Source organism: Ornithodoros turicata, chromosome 5, assembly GCF_037126465.1.
Source record: "Ornithodoros turicata isolate Travis chromosome 5, ASM3712646v1, whole genome shotgun sequence".
Taxonomy (NCBI): domain Eukaryota; kingdom Metazoa; phylum Arthropoda; class Arachnida; order Ixodida; family Argasidae; genus Ornithodoros; species Ornithodoros turicata.
The window spans coordinates 36,292,929-36,311,309 of NC_088205.1; the positions used below are offsets into that span (position 1 = coordinate 36,292,929).

At 45.0% G+C, this 18,381-nt stretch overlaps 2 protein-coding genes across 3 annotated transcripts; one reads left to right on the plus strand and one right to left on the minus strand.

The window, feature by feature from the left end:
• The first annotated feature begins 4,065 nt into the window (after positions 1-4,065).
• LOC135395717 (uncharacterized) lies at positions 4,066-4,554 on the plus strand. Its single transcript, XM_064626811.1, has one exon. The coding sequence runs from the start codon at positions 4,066-4,068 to the stop codon at positions 4,552-4,554; it is 489 nt and encodes a 162-aa protein (XP_064482881.1).
• A 3,116-nt stretch (positions 4,555-7,670) lies between these two features.
• On the minus strand, positions 7,671-16,353 carry LOC135394360 (arginine kinase-like). Of its 2 annotated transcripts, XM_064625075.1 has the most exons (7): positions 15,157-15,266; positions 15,018-15,071; positions 14,298-14,399; positions 13,943-14,245; positions 12,605-12,819; positions 7,932-8,690; positions 7,671-7,859 (listed from the first exon to the last, which is right to left on the minus strand). In XM_064625075.1, the coding sequence occupies exons 1-7, from the start codon at positions 15,168-15,170 to the stop codon at positions 7,717-7,719; spliced, it is 1,590 nt and encodes a 529-aa protein (XP_064481145.1). In that variant the 5' UTR covers positions 15,171-15,266; the 3' UTR covers positions 7,671-7,716. The 2 variants fall into 2 exon arrangements, with proteins under 2 accessions (XP_064481145.1, XP_064481146.1); XM_064625076.1 differs by lacking the exons at positions 13,943-14,245; positions 14,298-14,399; positions 15,018-15,071; positions 15,157-15,266 and adding an exon at positions 16,178-16,353.
• Positions 16,354-18,381: the final 2,028 nt, after the last annotated feature.

An 18,381-nucleotide genomic window follows, 5' to 3' on the forward strand; every position in this document is an offset into this window, starting at 1 on the left:
ATTGCGAGTAAGGGAACTATCGATAGTCTGGATGAACATAACGCGAGGATTGAATTGAATGGGCAAAATGCGAATCCAGAAGATTTCGTTTTCAAAAGAAATAATCCAAACTGTGAATTCGCGAGTGAAGAAACTGTCAATAAGTTGGATGAACGAAACACGAGGATTCAATTGAATAGGCAAAAAGCGAATTTAGAAGGTTTCGTCTACAGAGAAATAAACGAAGCTTTGAGATTGTGAGTGAGGGAGCTATCGATAGTCTGGAAGAACATAACGCGAGCATTGAATTTAATGGGCAAAACGCGAATCCAGAAGATTTCGTTTTCAAAAGAAATAATCCAAAGTTTTTATCCGCGAGTGAGGAAACTGTCAATAATTTGGATGAACGAAACACGAGGATTGAACTGAATGGGCAAAAAGCGAATTCACAAGCTTTCGTCTACAGAGAAATAAAAGAAACTTTGAGATTGCGAGTGAGGAAACTATCGATAGTGTGGATGAACATAACGCGAGGATTGAATTGAATGGGCAAAACGCGAATCCAGAAAGTTTCGTTTGCAAAAGTATTTAATCCAAACTTTGAATTCGCGAGTGAGGAAACTGTCAATAATTTGGATGAACGAAACACGAGGATTGAACTGAATGGGCAAAAAGCGAATTCAGAAGGTTTCGTCTACAGTCTACAAAAGGAACTTTGAGATTGCGAGTGAGGCAACTATCGATACTCTTTATGAACATAGCGCGAGGATTGAATTGAATGGGCAAAACGCGAATCCAGAAGATTTCGTTTTCTAAAGAAATAATCCAAACTTTGAATTCGCGAGTGTGGAAACTGTCAATATTTGGATGAACGAAACACGAGGATTGAAGTGAATGGGAAAAAGGCGAATTCAGAAGGTTTCGTCTACGATAAAATAAACGAAACTTTGAGATTGCGAGTGAGGGAACTATCGATAGTCTGGATGAACATAACGCGAGGATTGAATTGAATGGGCAAAACGCGAATCCAGAAGATTTCGTTTTCAAAAGAAATAATCCAAATTTTGAATTCGCGAGTGTGGAAACTGTCAATATTTGGATGAACGAAACACGAGGATTGAAGTGAATGGGAAAAAGGCGAATTCAGAAGGTTTCGTCTACGATAAAATAAACGAAACTTTGAGATTGCGAGTGAGGGAACTATCGATAGTCTGGATGAACGAAACACGAGGATTGAACTGAATTGGCAAAAAGCGAATTCAGACGCTTTCGTCTACAGAGAAATAAAAGAAACTTTGAGATTGCGAGTGAGAAAACTATCGATAGTCTGGATGAACGAAACACGAGGGTTGAACTGAATGGGCAAAAAGCGAATTTCGAAGGTTTCGTCAACAGAGAACTAAACGCAACTTTGAGATTTCGAGTGAGGGAACTATCGATAGCCTGGATGAACATAACGCGAGGATTGAATTCAATGGGCAAAACGCAAATCCAGAAGATTTTGTTTTCAAAAGAAATAATCCAAAGTTTGAATTCGCGAGTTTGGAAACTGTCAATAATTTGGATGAACGAAATACGAGGATTGAACTGAATGGGCTAAAAAGCGGATTCAGAAGGTTTCGTCTAGAGAGAAATAAACAAAATTTTGAGATTGCGAGTGAGAGAACTACCGATAGTCTGGATAAACATAACGCGAGGATTGAATTTAATGGGCAAGACGCGAATCCAGAAGATTTCGTTTTCAAAAGAAATAATCCAAACTTTGAATTCGCGAGTGAAGAAACTGTCAATAATTTGGATGAACGAAACACGAGGATTCAATTGAATAGGCAAAAAGCGAATTTAGAAGGTTTCGTCTACAGAGAAATAAACGAAGCTTTGAGATTGCGAGTGAGGGAACTATCGATAGTCTGGAAGACCATAACGCGAGCATTGAATTTAATGGGCAAAACGCGAATCCAGAAGATTTCGTTTTCGAAAGAAATAATCCAAAGTTTTTATTCGCGAGTGAGGAAACTGTCAATAATTTGGATGAAGAAAACACGAGGATTGAACTGAATGGGCAAAAAGCGAATTCAGAAGGTTTCGTCTACAGAGAAATAAACGAAGCTTTGAGATTGCGAGTGAGGGAACTATCGATAGTCTGGATGAACATAACGCGAGGATTGAACTGAATGGGCAAAACGCGAATCCCGAGTATTTCGTTTTCAACAGAAATAATCGAAACTTTGAATTCGCGAGTGAGGAAACTGTCAATAATTTGGATGAACGAAACACGAGGATTGAACTTAATGGGCAAAAAGCGAATTCAGACGCTTTCGTCTACAGAGAAATAAAAGAAACTTTGAGATTGCGAGTGAGTAAACTATCGATAGTGTGGATGAACATAACGCGAGGATTGAATTGAATGGGCAAAACGCGAATCCAGAAGATTTCGTTTGCAAAAGAAATAATCCAAACTGTGAATTCGCGAGTGAGGAAACTGTCAATAATTTGGATGAACGAAACACGAGGATTGAACTGAATGGGCAAAAAGCGAATTCAGAAGGTTTCGTCTACAGAGAAATAAAAGAAACTTTGAAATTGCGAGTGAGGGAACTATCGATAGTCTGGATGAACATAACGCGAGGATTGAATTGAATGGGCAAAACGCGAATCCAGAAGATTTTGTTTTCAAAAGAAATAATCCAAAGTTTGAATTCGCGAGTTTGGAAACTGTCAATAATTTGGATGAACGAAATACGAGGATTGAACTGAATGGGCTAAAAAGCGGATTCAGAAGGTTTCGTCTAGAGAGAAATAAACAAAATTTTGAGATTGCGAGTGAGAGAACTACCGATAGTCTGGATAAACATAACGCGAGGATTGAATTTAATGGGCAAGACGCGAATCCAGAAGATTTCGTTTTCAAAAGAAATAATCCAAACTTTGAATTCGCGAGTGAAGAAACTGTCAATAATTTGCATGAACGAAACATAAGGATTGAACAGAATGGGCAAAAGTGAATTCAGAAGGTTTCGTCTACAGAGAAATAAACGAAGCTTTGAGATTGCGAGTAAGGGAACTATCGATAGTCTGGATGAACATAACGCGAGGATTGAATTGAATGGGCAAAACGCGAATCCAGAAGATTTCGTTTTCAAAAGAAATAATCCAAACTGTGGATTCGCGAGTGAGGAAACTGTCAATAATTTGGATGAACGAAACACGAGGATTGAACTGAATGGGCAAAAAGCGAATTCCGAAGGTTTCGTCTACAGAGAAATAAACGAAGCTTTGAGATTGCGAGTGAGGGAACAATCGATAGTCTGGATGAACATAACGCGAGGATTGAATTGAAGGGGGAAAACGCGAGTCCAGAAGATTTCGTTTTCAAAAGAAATAATTCGATCTTTGAATTCACGAGTGAGGAAATTGTCAATAATTTGGATGAACGAAACACGAGGATTGAACTGAATGGGCAAAAAGCGAATTCAGAAGCTTTCGTCTACACAGAAATAAACGAAACTTTGAGATTGCGAGTGAGAAAACTATCGATAGTCTGGATGAACGAAACACGAGGATTAAATCGAATGGGCAAAACGCAAGTCCAGAAGATTTCGTTTTCAAAAGAAATAATCCAAACTTTGAATTCGCGAGTTAGGAAACTGTCAATAATTTGGATGAACGAAATACGAGGATTGAACTGAATGGGCTGAAAAGCGAATTCAGAAGCTTTCGTCTAGAGAGAAATAAACGAAACTTTGAGATTGCGAGTGAGGGAACTATCGATAGTCAGGAAGAACATAACGCGAGCATTGAATTTAATGGTCAAAACGCGAATCCAGAAGATTTCGTTTTCAAAAGAAATAATCCAAACTTTGAATTCGCGAGTGAGGAAACTGTCAATAATTCGGATGAACGAAACACGAGGATGAATGGGCAAAAAGCGAATTCAGAAGGTTTCGTCTACACAGAAATAAACGCAACATTGAGATTGCGAGTGAGGGTACTATCGATAGTCTAGATGAACATAACGCGAGGATTGAACTGAATGGGCAAAAAGCGAATTCAGAAGCTTTCGTCTAGTCAACCAAGCAAACCCCTATGGCAGACCTGAAAACTGAAGTACTAACAACCCACAGACAGTTAAAGGAAAAAGGCCACAAGCTGGTGATACAGTGGGTACCGAGCCACTGTGGAATCGTCGGAAACGAGGAAGCAGACAAAGCAGCAAAAGATGCCCACACCAAGTGTACCATCACAAGCATCCCCCTCAGCAAGCCCGATATCAAAGTGGCAGCCAAGAACATAGCACAAGAAGAAATGAAGAAGCACCTACAAGGCCCAGACTGGATAAACTCACGGTTAAAGCGCATGGACGGCGACCTCAAGCACACTGGTAACAAACACATGAAAAGAAGGGATACCGCGCAAGTACACCGACTTCGCCTGGGCACAGCCTTTACCCAAGCTTACAAGTTCAAGGTCAACATCGCAAGCGACCCCCTCTGCAAGACTTGTAAGGTACCCGAGGACGATGTTCACGTGCTTCTCCAACGCAAAAAACTACGACAACCCCAGAAGGAAGCTTGAACAAGACCTCAAAAATTTAGACGGCCGACCGCTCACGCTAGAGAAGATCCTTGGCGCATGGCCAAACCACAACCAATGTCGACGAGCAGCGAGATACCTAGTAGAGTTCCTCAAGGAATCCGGACTCACCAACCTGTGAACCTACCTGTGACCACCCCCTGACCCCACCCGTGGGGCCACCACCACCACCATTGTATTACCCACACTCCGTTATGCCATATAACCTAACCGAAGACCACCGACCTGTGACACTGTCATGGAATAGCCCCGTGCTAATAAGCATGTAAATATGAAGTGCATGAAATGAAGACAATGTAAAGTGCGTGACGAGTGCGCGCTGACTGTGTACATATGAGTGAACGTGAAGTGTGTGTGTTTGTGTATGTGCGTTTTTTTCGTTTTTTTTAAGAGTAGCAGGCCAAAAATTCGGCTGACCACTCTCATCCCATACGAAGAAGAAGAAGAAGACAGCCTCCTCCGAAGGCCTCTTCGGTAGCTCAGTCGGTAACGTGTTGGCTTGCTGAGCTCAAGTTTGCGGATTCGATCCCGGCCGAGGACAGCAGCAATGTGGGGAAGGTAAACATTGCTTCCAGCACCGTGTGTCGGAGATTTTCGGCGCACGTCAAAAGAACCCCAGGTGGCCGAAATTATCCGCAGTCCTACCCTGCGGCACGTGTAGCATATCGCCACACTAGGCAGACAAACCTTACGTGTAACATCACGGCGTCATTATAATTTGGCAATCAACAGCTACATTACTTCTGGTAGGATTCTGTGTCAACGATTAGATACGATTTTAGCTCCAGGTCAAATTAAAACATATTTCATGGCGAAGCTTGCGAGCTTGCATGCAAATTTTGCAATTTGATCGCAAAAGACCGTCAGCCAATCGACAGCATCGGCTGTGATTGACGTCACGGGCAGTTCGCCTCGTAGGCTTGTCGAATCAGCCGCCGTTCACGGCCGTGGTTGATATCGAATTTTTTCGTTATTCGAACGATTTTCAATTTGATAAATCCCAGGATGAATGCTTTAGTGCAGAAGAACAAATTGAAAATGATCGTAGGCTTGTCAAATATCCTTTCTGGTATCTTTAATCCCTTCCGACTGTAACCGCTGTATGAGTAGGTCAAGCTTCGGGCATAACGTGGAATTTCCAAGTTAGAATGTCAAAGGTCAACTCCTTGGTAGGTGATCCACAGTGAGGTTGCCCAGGACACTGAGATTGTACACTGTTAAAATAGAACTTCACCACATAGCACACGGCTACCTAAGCACCATTCCGAATGATATCATTCTGTGTCATGATTCATTCAAAACAGTGGGAGGAGCCTATCTGGGACATGCATAATGTGTCCCAGATAGGCGCCTCCTCCCATTTTGAGCAAATAAGGACACAGAATGATATCATTCGGAATAATGGTTTGCTAGGAGCGTGCTATGAGGTGAAGTTCTGTTTTAACAGTGTAGTTGCGATTTTCTTTCCTCTTGGACACTGCCATCACTAGCTCTCCTGATTTATCGCCATGGCTTCAGCTTTTCGGAAATGTTCATGGTGATGGAGAGAAAAGACGAAAACAATGTGTTGTCTCAATGAATAATATGTTTACATAAAGAAAAGCTCCTAAGACAGTGTTGTTGCTATTATCCTGTTCAAAGCGCAAACTCCAATCGCGGTAAGCGGGTCAATGTATGTGTAATTTCACGAACTTAGCCATACGACGTATTGTTATCAAAAGTAACGGTCAAAGGAATGCGTTAGTTTTTTAGCGGCTACTTCATTACAATTTTTGCCGAGTAATTTGTAACGGTAAACAATTACTTTTGCCACCAGAGTAATAGTAACGGTAATCAATTACCTTTTTTAAGTAACCTGTACAAGTCTGCGACGATGTCAACGAGAGTTATCGTCACGTCATACTTGTGACTTTCTCGTTTCCAAACATTTCGCGTTCGGGAAACCAACTCTCACCCTCCCGGACACCGAAGACAAATCTACAATTTCCGAACTGTCCGGTTCAAATCCCGACCATAACCTAGCCGGTAGCTGTCCTTGACAGCAAGTAGAAAATCCTTTCGCGAGCTGAGGCTGCAGAAAGCACCGGCCCGTCGTAGCCCGTGTTCGTCCTTTTTGTTTTCCCTGTACGCGTATCAGCACCGGATACCAGCAGTAACTGCCGTCATTTTCGTCGCCACCTCAGCGCCACTATGCACTCTAAAAACTGGACTTGACCGCATAGCACGCTATACGCCAACCATTACTACGAATGATAGGGTTATCGCTTCTGATTCGAAGAGAGAGGAAGGCGTACGCCTTTTTGTGGTCAATTCTCATGCATCCAAATTGACACAAAAAGGCGTACGTCCCACTCCCTCATTCGAATCAGAAGCGATAACCCTGTCATTCGTGGCAATGGTTGGTGCAGAGCGTGCTACGCGGTCAAGTTCTGTTTTCAGAGTGTACGCAGATGATTCGAGCAAACGTGTAGGCAGTACCGCCAATATACCGACCATATATCGCCCGTTTAATTACTCTCTGGTCATTCCAAAATTCTTCATCTTAAATCCAGCACAAAAAGCCTTACAACACCATGCAGAACATGTTGGAAATTTGCTCAGAAGATGCAGAAGGCTGTCCTCCTTTTCTCTTCATCCCATTCTACACTCTTAAAGATGAACTTCACCACATAGCACGCTCCTAGCAATCCGTCAGCCCGAGTGACATCGTTCTGTCACCTGATTTGCTGAAAACGGGAGGCGTACGCCTTTTTGTAACACTTATGAAGAAATGTTAATTGTCACAAAAAGGTGTACGCCCTGCTCTTTCCACAAATTAGGAGTAAAAAAGGTATCACTCTGTACAATGGTTGGCCTTCAGCGTGCTATGTGGTGACGTTCATTTTTAAGAGTGTACGGTAGTAAAGATGAGGGTTGTTATCGCTTTGCTGGGAGGGGCTCTCCTGTTCTCGTTGGGCAGAGAACAGTAGAGCCCCTACCTCGATAATCGTACATTTTCTGTAGTGATCCTGGAGGTTTCCTTCCCGATGTCATACATGTCCAGTTTGCTAACATTTTCCCATAGGACAAGCAGACAAACACTCCACGCATGTTTAGACTGCAGGGAATTCTAAAAGAATTTTATTAGGCTATGTTGCGAGGGTTTTAGGCAGCTGCCTCCATCTTGATGAGCTCCAAGATACCATCGTGCATTTCACGTACCGCCTGGTACTCAGTGAGTCCCAGACGACGCTTGTTCGAGATATCGTAAACTCCGCCTTCACTCTCAGTGTGCTCACCTCGGGTGCCTGGAATATAGATAGTAATCATGTAGAGCGGCGCATTGCTATATAGCCTACAATGTGGCAAGATGGCATTACCTCGCACTTGGAGGTTGTACTTGGCTGCAATTCCTTCAAGTTTCTTGAGGTCAGCAGCCAGCTTAGGGACTTTGATGTGGACGCTAGCGCGGATTGTGGTTCCCAGGTTTGTAGGGCAGAAAGTAAGGTAACCCAAACGGTCATCCCGGGAGAAAGGCAACTTCTGTTCGATCTGCTTCACTGCGTTCACCATGCGAGAGTAGATAGTCTTGAGGTCGCCGCCCTTCTGCATGGAAATAATGCGCAAATGGTCTTCCTCGTTGCACCAGACCAGAAAAGTCTTAGCGTCGTTGTGGTAGATTCCTCTACCCGTAGGCCAGAAACGGCAGGCATTAGCAGCCTGCAGGAAACGATCTCCCTCCTTGAAGAGGAAGTGGTCGTCAATCAGCTGCTGCTGAGTTTTCTTGTCCATGCCCGTGAGAGGGTAGTAAGTTCCCTTGAGCTCTCCTTGTAGTGAGCTGAGTGTACTCCGAACCTTCTCTTCCATTTCCTTGTACTGAGCTTCAGTTAGGCAAGGATTGAACGGATAGCCCTGGAGGGAGCGACCGCATCGCACTCGAGTGGAAATTACGTACTTGTTCTCAGGGTCGAGGTCGTGCAGAGTGTTCACGTCACCGAAATCTGTGGGAGGGTGACGATCGGTTGCCTTGAAGCCTCCGTGGTAGTCTTCGATCACGGGGTTGAAAAGGTCAGCAAAGAGAGTGTACGACTCTGCGTCCGGTGCGTACAGTCCCACGCCACTGTCCAAGTTCTCCATACCTGCAAAAACGAACGCACAGGTGAAAACCCCATACAGGTCTTGGTAGCGCGTTGTACACAAAACAATCGAAAATGTAAATGTAGGCGAGGCTTCCATCCCGCAACACAATTATCTTGAATCGCCGTTGTCTCAATGTGAATAAACTCAAGGCTGGATTAACTGGGGCCACACAACGTTTTGGTCGGTTGCCACGGAAATACCCCTCGTTCTCAACTAATCCAAGCGTCATTGTGAATGACCACGCTAGAGTGCGACCAGTAGAAGAAATGAATTGCCAGTGAGCTACACAGACGAAGGAACGAAGCAGTCTCACTGTAGAAACAGGGCTTTCGTGATACTTTGCCTAGCATGGGCGTTCCCAGGATTTTTTTCCAAGGAGAGGAGGGGACTTCTGGGGAGGGGAGCGTGCATCTCCCTACCACCTCTTTTTCTGGAGGCAGACTGTGCAGATGTTCAGAGGATTTTATTATTAGGACATCTTAGAATAATCATTACGACCTATGACTAAAAAGCGCACTATTTTCACAAGCGACCTTAGAGCTTCAGGGGGAAGCTATGGCCCCCCTTGCCCCCCTCTCGGTACGCCCATGCGTACACGTACAATGCCGCAAAAAGGCATGGCCAAATCATAGTGCTATCTACGCAGCGTATTTTATGTCCATAATATGGCCCTGTACTAAGACTACTTTCTCTGCCGGGTCTGTATTCGTACTTCCGGTCTTAGTGTCCTTGTTCTTTTTTTTTTGCTCGTCATACAGTTCGGCTCGTTACAGTTCTCAGAACATGTGGCATGTTTTGAGAACTAACGTTTTGACTTTATGCACGTGAACGCAAAAGCTGTTGCGTGTGTTTTCTTGCATTTGCACCACACACCACACAATATCACACTATCGCTATCACTAAGGCGCTATCTATCAAGATCACACTACCTTTGCGTGAGTCTACTGCCCACAGTGGCAGAAAATGCCCTCAAAGTTTTCTTTATATACACGAAATCCCCGCGGACTCGTGGCGATAGTATTGGTAGTGTTCCTCGAATATTTTCGTTACCGATGTCAGTACAACATACATAATTTTGTCTCGGAGTTGCGAGTGAAATGTGCATTGTTTGTCAATGATACTCGTATTGTTTATGCAGGAACCCAAACAACACCAAGTGAGGAGAGCTAAGGACCGCTTAAACGCCGGTGGAGTTTCGGGGGAGTATAGCGTGCTATTTTTGAACCCATTATTAGAGCTGAAAATCGGGCGCTTTCGAATGGCTTGGGTAAAAATAGGCTTTTGGTCAGTATTGCAGCGCACTACAGGACACGCATATCTGGAAAGCCCTGGCGTTGTGCAGTAGGAGCACGTACAACTAAGAACGTGACCGCACTGCACGCTTCTATCGAAGAGCCATCATCCGGAATAAGATCGTACACTCCTCTGATGACGGTAGACCTACGGCCTTTTGTGTAAATTGTCACGAAAAGGATACTATCTACAAGTCCATAACGGTATCATTGTGTTTCGATTTCAGTGCATAATGTGTTTTTATTTTATGGATGTGCGTTACAGTGGTTGCTAAGTGTAAAGGTAATCGATGGGAGGAAACTGCCCAAAGTCGATTCCGCGGCACAAATCGTGACGGTTCATTGTCACACGTGACCGTTACACAGAGGTTGGGCTTCACTCGCTATGAGTTGTAGAACGAAAGGCTCAATTGTGGCGTGGTTACAGTTTGTGGTTATGTTATGTTGGTCGTATACACTATAAGAACTGAACTTCACCTTTGTGTCAATTTGTATATATGATAATTGACACAAAAAGGCGTACGCCTCCCTCTCTATTCGAATCAGAAGCGATAACCCTATCCCTATCACTCGTGGCAATGGTTGGCGCAGAGCGTGCTATGCGGTGAAGTTCAGTGTTCAGAGTAGTTACTGTCACAGTAGTTACCATACAGGGTGTCCCAGAAAACGTGTTATTGAATAATAAAGAAAACTACACCACCTAGAATCATGCGGTCAACGGTACTTGCTCTCACTAGGTTTTTGCCCTCCTATTTATGTAAATTTTTGCGATCTGAAGTCGGAAATTTGCCAAGTAAAGGTCACTTTTTTACCCCACCAATGTGAAGAGCGTGTCTAATTTACTCAAATTAATGATAACTTACAGGGACATTCAGGAGCTATCCCATCGGAAAAAAGTAGCCGAACATCATGCTCTATGGAGCTCCCAGAGGATAGCGCGCGACGAATTTTTCAGCGCAATCGTTGTCAGTCCGATGAGAGGAGGTTGGAAACCCAGCCCACCCTGGCATCGCGGAAAAAGATAACACAGGCATGGCCTATCGCGTCCGGCTTTCGCTAGGATCATGGTTTCCCTCTCCCAATTTCAGGAACTGTCACTTTTTCTACTATCACTCTGTGGGCTGGGTTTGGAACCTCCTTTCGTCGGACTGACAGCGATTGCGCTCAAAAAGTCGTAGAGCGTTATGGTCCGGTGCTCCGAAAAGCATGATGTTCGGCTATTTTTTCCAATGGGATAGCTCGTGAATATCACTGTCAATTATCATGAATTTCATGAATTCGGTACGCTCTTCAAATTGGTGGGGTAAAAAAAGTGACCTTCACGGCAAATTTCTGAGTTCAGTTCGCAAATATTTGCATAATTAAACTTACGATACATGACATTCACATCAGGCGGTGGCAAAAACCTACTAAGAACAAATGCCGTTGACTGCATGATTCTAGGTGGCGTAGCTTTTCATTTATAATTCAATGACACGTTTTCTTGGACACCCTGTATACCACGCTCAAAGCAACCACTGTGCGACTACTCGCTCTTGATTTGAGGAGTGTCACAAAAAGTCCCATTTTTCAACAAGCCAGCCAAGAGAACCATGTCATTCGACACGATGGGAAGCGAAGAGCGCGTTACGCTGTCAAGTCCCATGTCTTTACCCGTTTATTGGGCCTTATTCTATTTGTTCCGCGATAGGACAAATGAATAATAAAAATAATAATTGGTGGTTTTATGTCGCGAGACAACTGATCGACGAATCAATAAAAATGGAATGTAATGACGTGTGAATGTAATGACAGAAATATCTGCAGGGAGACATAAAACGAAGGGACAAGACGGCTCTGCATCTGTTTCTTCACGCATATTGACCTGTATCGTTTATCAATTGCAGGTACACGACACTGGAGCTCCTCTTACACGCTAAAGGTATCTTCCTTTTTGTCGCAATTAACAATCCAAGTTACAGCAAAAGTCTTCCCTTTTGTTAACAACCCTCCTAAAAGAGAACTTTACGACATAACACGCTCCTAGCAAACCCGAATGACATCCCCTGGTTTGTTGGAAAGTGCTGAGTGGGGCCCGTTTTTGTGATCAGGAATGACGACAGTGTCATTCTATGCAACGGTTGGCCTTCAGCGTGCGTCAAGTTGTCGGAGTGTAGATGCAAAAGCAGATGGACTTAGCGCGTGCTTGACCACTAACATGTTTCGCGCTCATTAGGCGGTTACAATTACTGACAATTATACAGTACATTTGAGTACAGAAAGGCTATGCATTGCGTACGCCATATTGAAGTACTTTCTGTCACATATTGCTTTTGAAGTCTGATCATCCCAGCCCAATTTCGATATATATCAAATCAAAACGACTAACGTATAACATTGCAACGCAAAATAAAGCTGGACGAAGCATTGTCTTTCTTGAATTTTTTTATTTTTTTCTCATGCCAAGGTCACCTTCCGAGTGCTCAGGGAAGTCTGTAAATCGGTCGCGGCAAAGCGTCTAAATCGATCGGCGCCGCCAGAAGCGAAGCGCGGCCGCCACTATATTAAGACTTGGAACCACCTCGCAATCTGACACCAGCTATTTTCGCTGCACCCATCTCTTATGTAGAGAAAACACTCACCAGACTGAACGACGTCCAGTAGGGTTGCCCCCATGGCAGTCTTCCTGGTCTTGAGTCTGTCGAAAACATCACGGGTCAGGTACTTCTTCAGCAAGGAATGACACTCCTTGGAGTCCTGAAGCTTCTTGAAGCCAGCTTCCAGCTTGTCGAGTGTAGCCTGATCCACCATGCTTTTGCTCGATATGCTCGGTGCAGAGGGAACTTTGGTTTGAGACCTGTGTGAGAACCCCAGCTTGTGTGAGACGCGAGGGAGCCACTGGCGCACGGAAGGAGGAGCTCCGCGCCCTCCAAAAATCGACCGCATCTCGCCTAATGCATGCAGGATCCCCGACTATATGCAGCTCAAGAACCGAATTTGGAGTGACTGAAAATACTTTTATTGTAGTACACGAAGTGTTTTAAAGTCTCTACGCGTGTTTACGCAGATACCATTCCGTGAAATTCGTATCTTTCTCCCGGACTCCCCAAGCTCTCCAGGGAACAGAACGGTACGAGGGAATGCAGTCCTCTTTCAATTTAAGACAAGTTTGATAATTGGCGTTCGTGAAACACATGCAGAAACACCTTGACGAATGGAAGTGTCCACCGAAATAAGAAATTTTGTTCTCCACATCGTGCAGACGGAAACTTGATACCGCCGTGTTTAGCCACCGCTGTACGCACACAATGTACCATCAAAACTAAAATGCATGGCACCGTAGTGCAGAAGTGTCCCATAATAGCCATGAAATAAAATTTGCTTCACATAGCGGGACGCGGCAAAGGAGTGAGTGATGCGTAGTATTACCACTCCTCACGGGACTTCTTTATCAAGCTTTCCTAGCGTTTGTTCCACGACGTGTGTTCATGGGGATTTTTCTCAAGTGAGGGAATAACTAATGATTAAAAGCGCTAAAATCTGAACAAGGACGAAATACGGACGACACACACAGCGCGCTACTGTCAACCTGTTGGTTGACAGTATCGCTCTGTGAGTGTCCTCCGTATTTCGTCCGTCATAATTTAGCGCCTTTAATCATTAACTCATCCATTCACCAACAGGCCCAACTGGCAGTTCTGAACCGGAAGTGAGGGAAACTACGTTGAACATTAACTGCATGTAATCAACCGCATGCCTTGAACTTCTCTATTTTCACTAAATATTTCGCGTGAATTCTCTCGTTCGCGATACTGCCATTTTTGACGTCGTGTAATGAAAGAACGGCTGTGGAGTTACATCCTCACAAGATAGTACGCTTATCTAATCGATAAACATGTTTCGTAAACTCCCTACTCGGAAAAGTCCCTCCCTACATGACACAGCAACTTGCCTTCAGGGAGCCGCTCCTACCTCTTTACCTGGTTATGTAAATTTTGTAGGACCTCTCGACGTCCCGTGCATCGTGATGCTTAGGGTGGTGCCTGTGTCGTGGTGGACTCTCGTCTCGTTCACGAGACCTGGGCTTTCGAGGCCGTCGGTCCTCGCGAGGCCGTCGGTCATAGTCGTCTTCGTAGTCGTAGTCATCCCTTCGACGGGAACTATCGTCTCGGTCGTAAGTCTCCCGCGAGTAGCCTCTTCGCGGAGGTTCCCTATAGGGCAAGTCCCGACCACCACGCCGTACTTCCCGAGATGAATAGCGACGGATATCGGCGGGCCCAGGACTTTGGGGAAGCAGCACAGTTAGCGTGCCTTTAAAGGTACAAAAAAACCTACCTTGCGTAATGGCACTCTACGCTCTGGTATTCCAATGGAGGGGGTGCAGGAATGGGTGCAGGAATGGGTGCGGGATAGGCAGCGGGTGGGGGAGAAGTCGAGCTGTCACAGAAGACCAGGGAATCACTTCAGATGTGCATGATTACAGACGATGCTCTCATAGAGCTCATGTTGTAAGGGTTTCGGTAAAAATTTACTGCCGGAGGTCCAAATTCGAAGCTACATCTACAGTGTAGGTGCCTGCGCTCGTAATTGCAGGAATAGCCATACACATGGGGCAGACGTTGCCATGGAAACGGGCATGTGGACCTCTCAGTTTCGATTGATTCTGTCCCCTTACGCATTCCCCAAATTCCGTAGAAGTTTGGGGGAAATTACGCAAGATGGACAACTGGAAAACCCAGAGCACCTCAAATATATGGGTCGTGGTAACACGGTTTATCTTTTGCAGATAAATTTTGGACACAAGATTGAGCGGCATAGGACGTGGCAAATGACACTCGGTACTGGTCCCAAAATCCCGTCGCCCTCTCTCAGGTTGCCTATCCATAGATACTGACTTTCCACGGACAAACTTCTCAATAAACGCAAAAGACACAAGTAAATTACTGAACAAATTGCCGTATATGTGTCCGCACAATTTTCGGCGCAAAACTGCAACCGGAAGTAAGGAAGGAATAATCCGTGGTCATAGCTGAAGTGACCATTAAAATGTCCTACCTTCCTGCGGGAGAAACGCAGACCCTCGTCGTCGACTGCACGTCCACCCGAACACTGCACAATGCAGCACAATAATCATTCCAACACACATCCTGTAAGATGAGAGTGCTAATGCGCCTGAGCGAAAAGTGCCGCTCACCGTGATGAGCTCATGACGGGCTGGACGTCAGGGGACGAAGACCGACGGATCTCAAAAAGGCTGCTCGAAGCTACAACACTGTCTCGCAACACGCGCCGTGCACGTAACCCGTGCACCGGTGGCAGATCGCACGTGCGACGGACGCCATATTGCAGCAGGCCGCTATGACAGGCTCAGTGCCCGTCAGGACAAAAGTACTGAAATGAAGTGATTCCCACAAAACTGCCTCAAGGCATTCTAGCTTGTTTTCGATGGTTTTAGGAGGGTGACGTCCATATCTGGTCCTTTTCTGGCTGTTTTTACCTGTCTGGCAGGTATATTGGGAGGGTGTTGCAAAAAATTTTTTGGGGGAAAGGGGTACTGGGACAATCCCTGCATACGCGTTTTAAAAATGGCTTATTTAATGGTATATCGTTATCCGTTGCAGTGTCGTTTACATTTGGGGAATAGCGCAGTTTCAGATCGTTTCTGAGGAAGGTAGACAGCGTATCTTCCAGATATAGAGTGGGTGAATGGAGGAGTTGGGGTTCCGAGAGTTATTTTGAAACCGTAGCCAGGTATTATGCGTCCCTTATGTGTTCGCTGCTGAATAACTTAAGCAAGTGGGTTTCCCCGCAGGTGTTTCACGTTGTTTGCTGTGAACGGTGATCATGCATACACACCTACTGCCGTTTTTGCATTGACGAGTAGTTCTATTTGTGTTGTCCGAACTCACCGCCACCATGCGCCTGCTGCCAAGGCGACAGCGACGCCGATTTTGACGGGTGTCGGTACTCCACCCTTGAGCTGCATTCAGCCGCTGACCTGCAGTGGAGATGGTCATGGTAATCGACTTTCCTCCGAATAAACACCTTCTTTCGAGAAGCCTGCGAAGCTAAAAATATTGTCCTGGGCGGCGAGTTGCTTTTAATAGCAGCGTCCGCATTCGGCGTTGAAACATCCGACATTACACGTTGTCTCCCGCTGGGCTATGCCAGCTTTAGCAAAGACATTAAAATAGCTAGGAAGAGTGCCACTTTACCGTATTTCGTGACAGAAAGCTTGAACACGGGCGCACGGGGAAGGCTGCGGGCTGCTCTGGGTTCGAGCCGGACACACAGTTTCTTCTTCCTCGCATCCTATCCATTGTCCAGCCACACTACACAACAACCAGAAAAAGTACAGGACAGTAATGGGCACCATAGTGGAGGGTCGTTCTAAACAGCAGGCGCAGTGCCAAGGGAAAGTGGTGGTTGAGCACCAACGTCAAAATACTGGCCAGGTTCTTATCCAGGGCCCAGGGACACCCTCCCCCACTGTGATAAAAAAAGTTAACTCGGATGTCCGTGTTATTTTTACGAGCGATTTATCCCGTTTGTGCGCCTGCGTCTCCCTCCAGGACATCACTTGAGTGCCGAGGTGAGGACCGCATTTAGTGTCCCCATTTCTCCCCTTTTCATTTCTCGACAGTGCCACACCCTTTTAATGTCTCTTTGGAAGAGCTACAAGTGTGCACCGTTGAAGCAGAACTTGATCGCACAGCACCCTCCTAGTCATCATCCTCAATGGCATCCTTGTCTCCCATCGTTTCTTGAAAATGTAGGCGTACGTCTTTTTGTGACACTTATGCATAGTTACGAAAAGGCGTACGGTATGATCCTCTCCAACGGTTGGCCTTCACCGTGTTATGTGGTGAAATTCTCTTATAATGCTCTTATAGTCGTGACGATGCCAACTTCTGTGTGGCCAACAACGGCGAGCCGATTCAGACATTACCCCTCTCTCTCTTATAAGAGGGGATCGTGCGTCCTGGGCAGACTTCACAGGGATAGTCGATACGTTGCGAGCCTGAGCGTTGCCGACTACGACAAGTAGTTCCATCACAATCACTACCTCTGTTATAACAGTATGGTACACGATTTGAAGAGTTTCCTTAAGAATAATGGACAGCGAAAAGATAGTCTGACTCACAGTTTGCATCCCGAAGAAACCTAATTTTTACGTACGGTTACGCTCTCGTTGAAGCTACGTTGGCGCTAGAGACGTTTTATGCCTGAAATATACCAACTTAACGTTTCCTCAAGGCATATAGTGAACGCCCGCTACGTAACATAACCCGTAGTTATGGTAGAGACATTCGATTGGACGCTTTTCTTTATATTGGAACCCCTGGGGCAACATATAGAAATAGACGTTTTCTTGCACTACGACGTGGAGCAAAATAAAAAAGCCGGTAGAAGTAGCAGTAAGTGCTATTAGACACGTCATATCAGGAACGGAGACCTCATCGACATCGTACATTTCATTTTTGTATGAATTTGCTCGCTGATATTATACGATAGTGATCGGCGGTAAAACCAATAATTTTAGCTGAGTAGATTTTGTAAGAAAAATGTTGATTATCTGTGAATAACTTATAGGCTGGCTCTCTTGGTTCAAAGCACGGGACTTGTCTGAGGTCATCTGATTACACGTAACGGCATAATTTTGACATTTTTGCGCGCTGCAAACACGTACCTCCTGGCTTTTACCGATATTCTTGCTAAAGCTAAAGCAAAACGTCTTGGACAGATAAAAGGAGGACACGCCAGCAACAGCTCAACGCTCTTGAGCTGCTGGTGTTGCATCGTCCCTGTGTGCAAAATCTATATATAGATTTTGCAGGCAAAATGGCATAAATGCAGGCACGCTGGTGGACCATATCCGTGGTTGAGGAAGCCTGAGCTTGGGCGTATAAAAGGCGTAAGGGCGTTGTTGGTGTTTGCCAGAATTGGTGTTTCAATTAAATCCCCGGGCTAAATAATTCGCGAACCGGTGCACCAATCGAAGAACTATCTTTATTACAAGTATCTGTCCGATACCGCCTACAACCTGCGCACCATGTGAATGAGTTGGAGCCGCTCATTATTTAAATGAAAATTCAAATGAGTTTCGTGAAAAAACGTAACTTCTAAATCAGGGCGACGTCGGCATTAAAATGGGTATAACCTCTTTTGGGACCTTCAGTGGACACCTCTTAGACAAAAATTTGCCACCGAAGCGCGTCATTTGTTGCAGTAATTAATTGGTTTCGGTTTACATATTTTTGTCGCGGCTGGTCGCGGTGAAGCGCAAAAAAGGAGGAGCGCAAAAAAGGAGTTTTTTTATTATAATTCAATGACACGTATTCTGGGACACCCTGTACAGGGTGTCCCAGAAAACGTGTCATTTAATAATATTTAAAAAACTACACCACCTAGAGTCATG

Excerpts from the sequence above, each read along its gene's own strand:
- LOC135395717 (XM_064626811.1), top strand. The coding sequence starts at position 4,066 with ATGGCAGACCTGAAAACTGAAGTACTAACAACCCACAGACAGTTAAAG.
- LOC135394360 (XM_064625075.1), bottom strand. Across the intron at positions 14,400-15,017 it reads TGCGTTTCTCCCGCAGGAAG|CTCGACTTCTCCCCCACCCG; the intron begins GTAGGACATTTT and ends CTTCTGTGACAG. Across the intron at positions 14,246-14,297 it reads GTAGAGTGCCATTACGCAAG|TCCTGGGCCCGCCGATATCC; the intron begins GTAGGTTTTTTT and ends GCTTCCCCAAAG.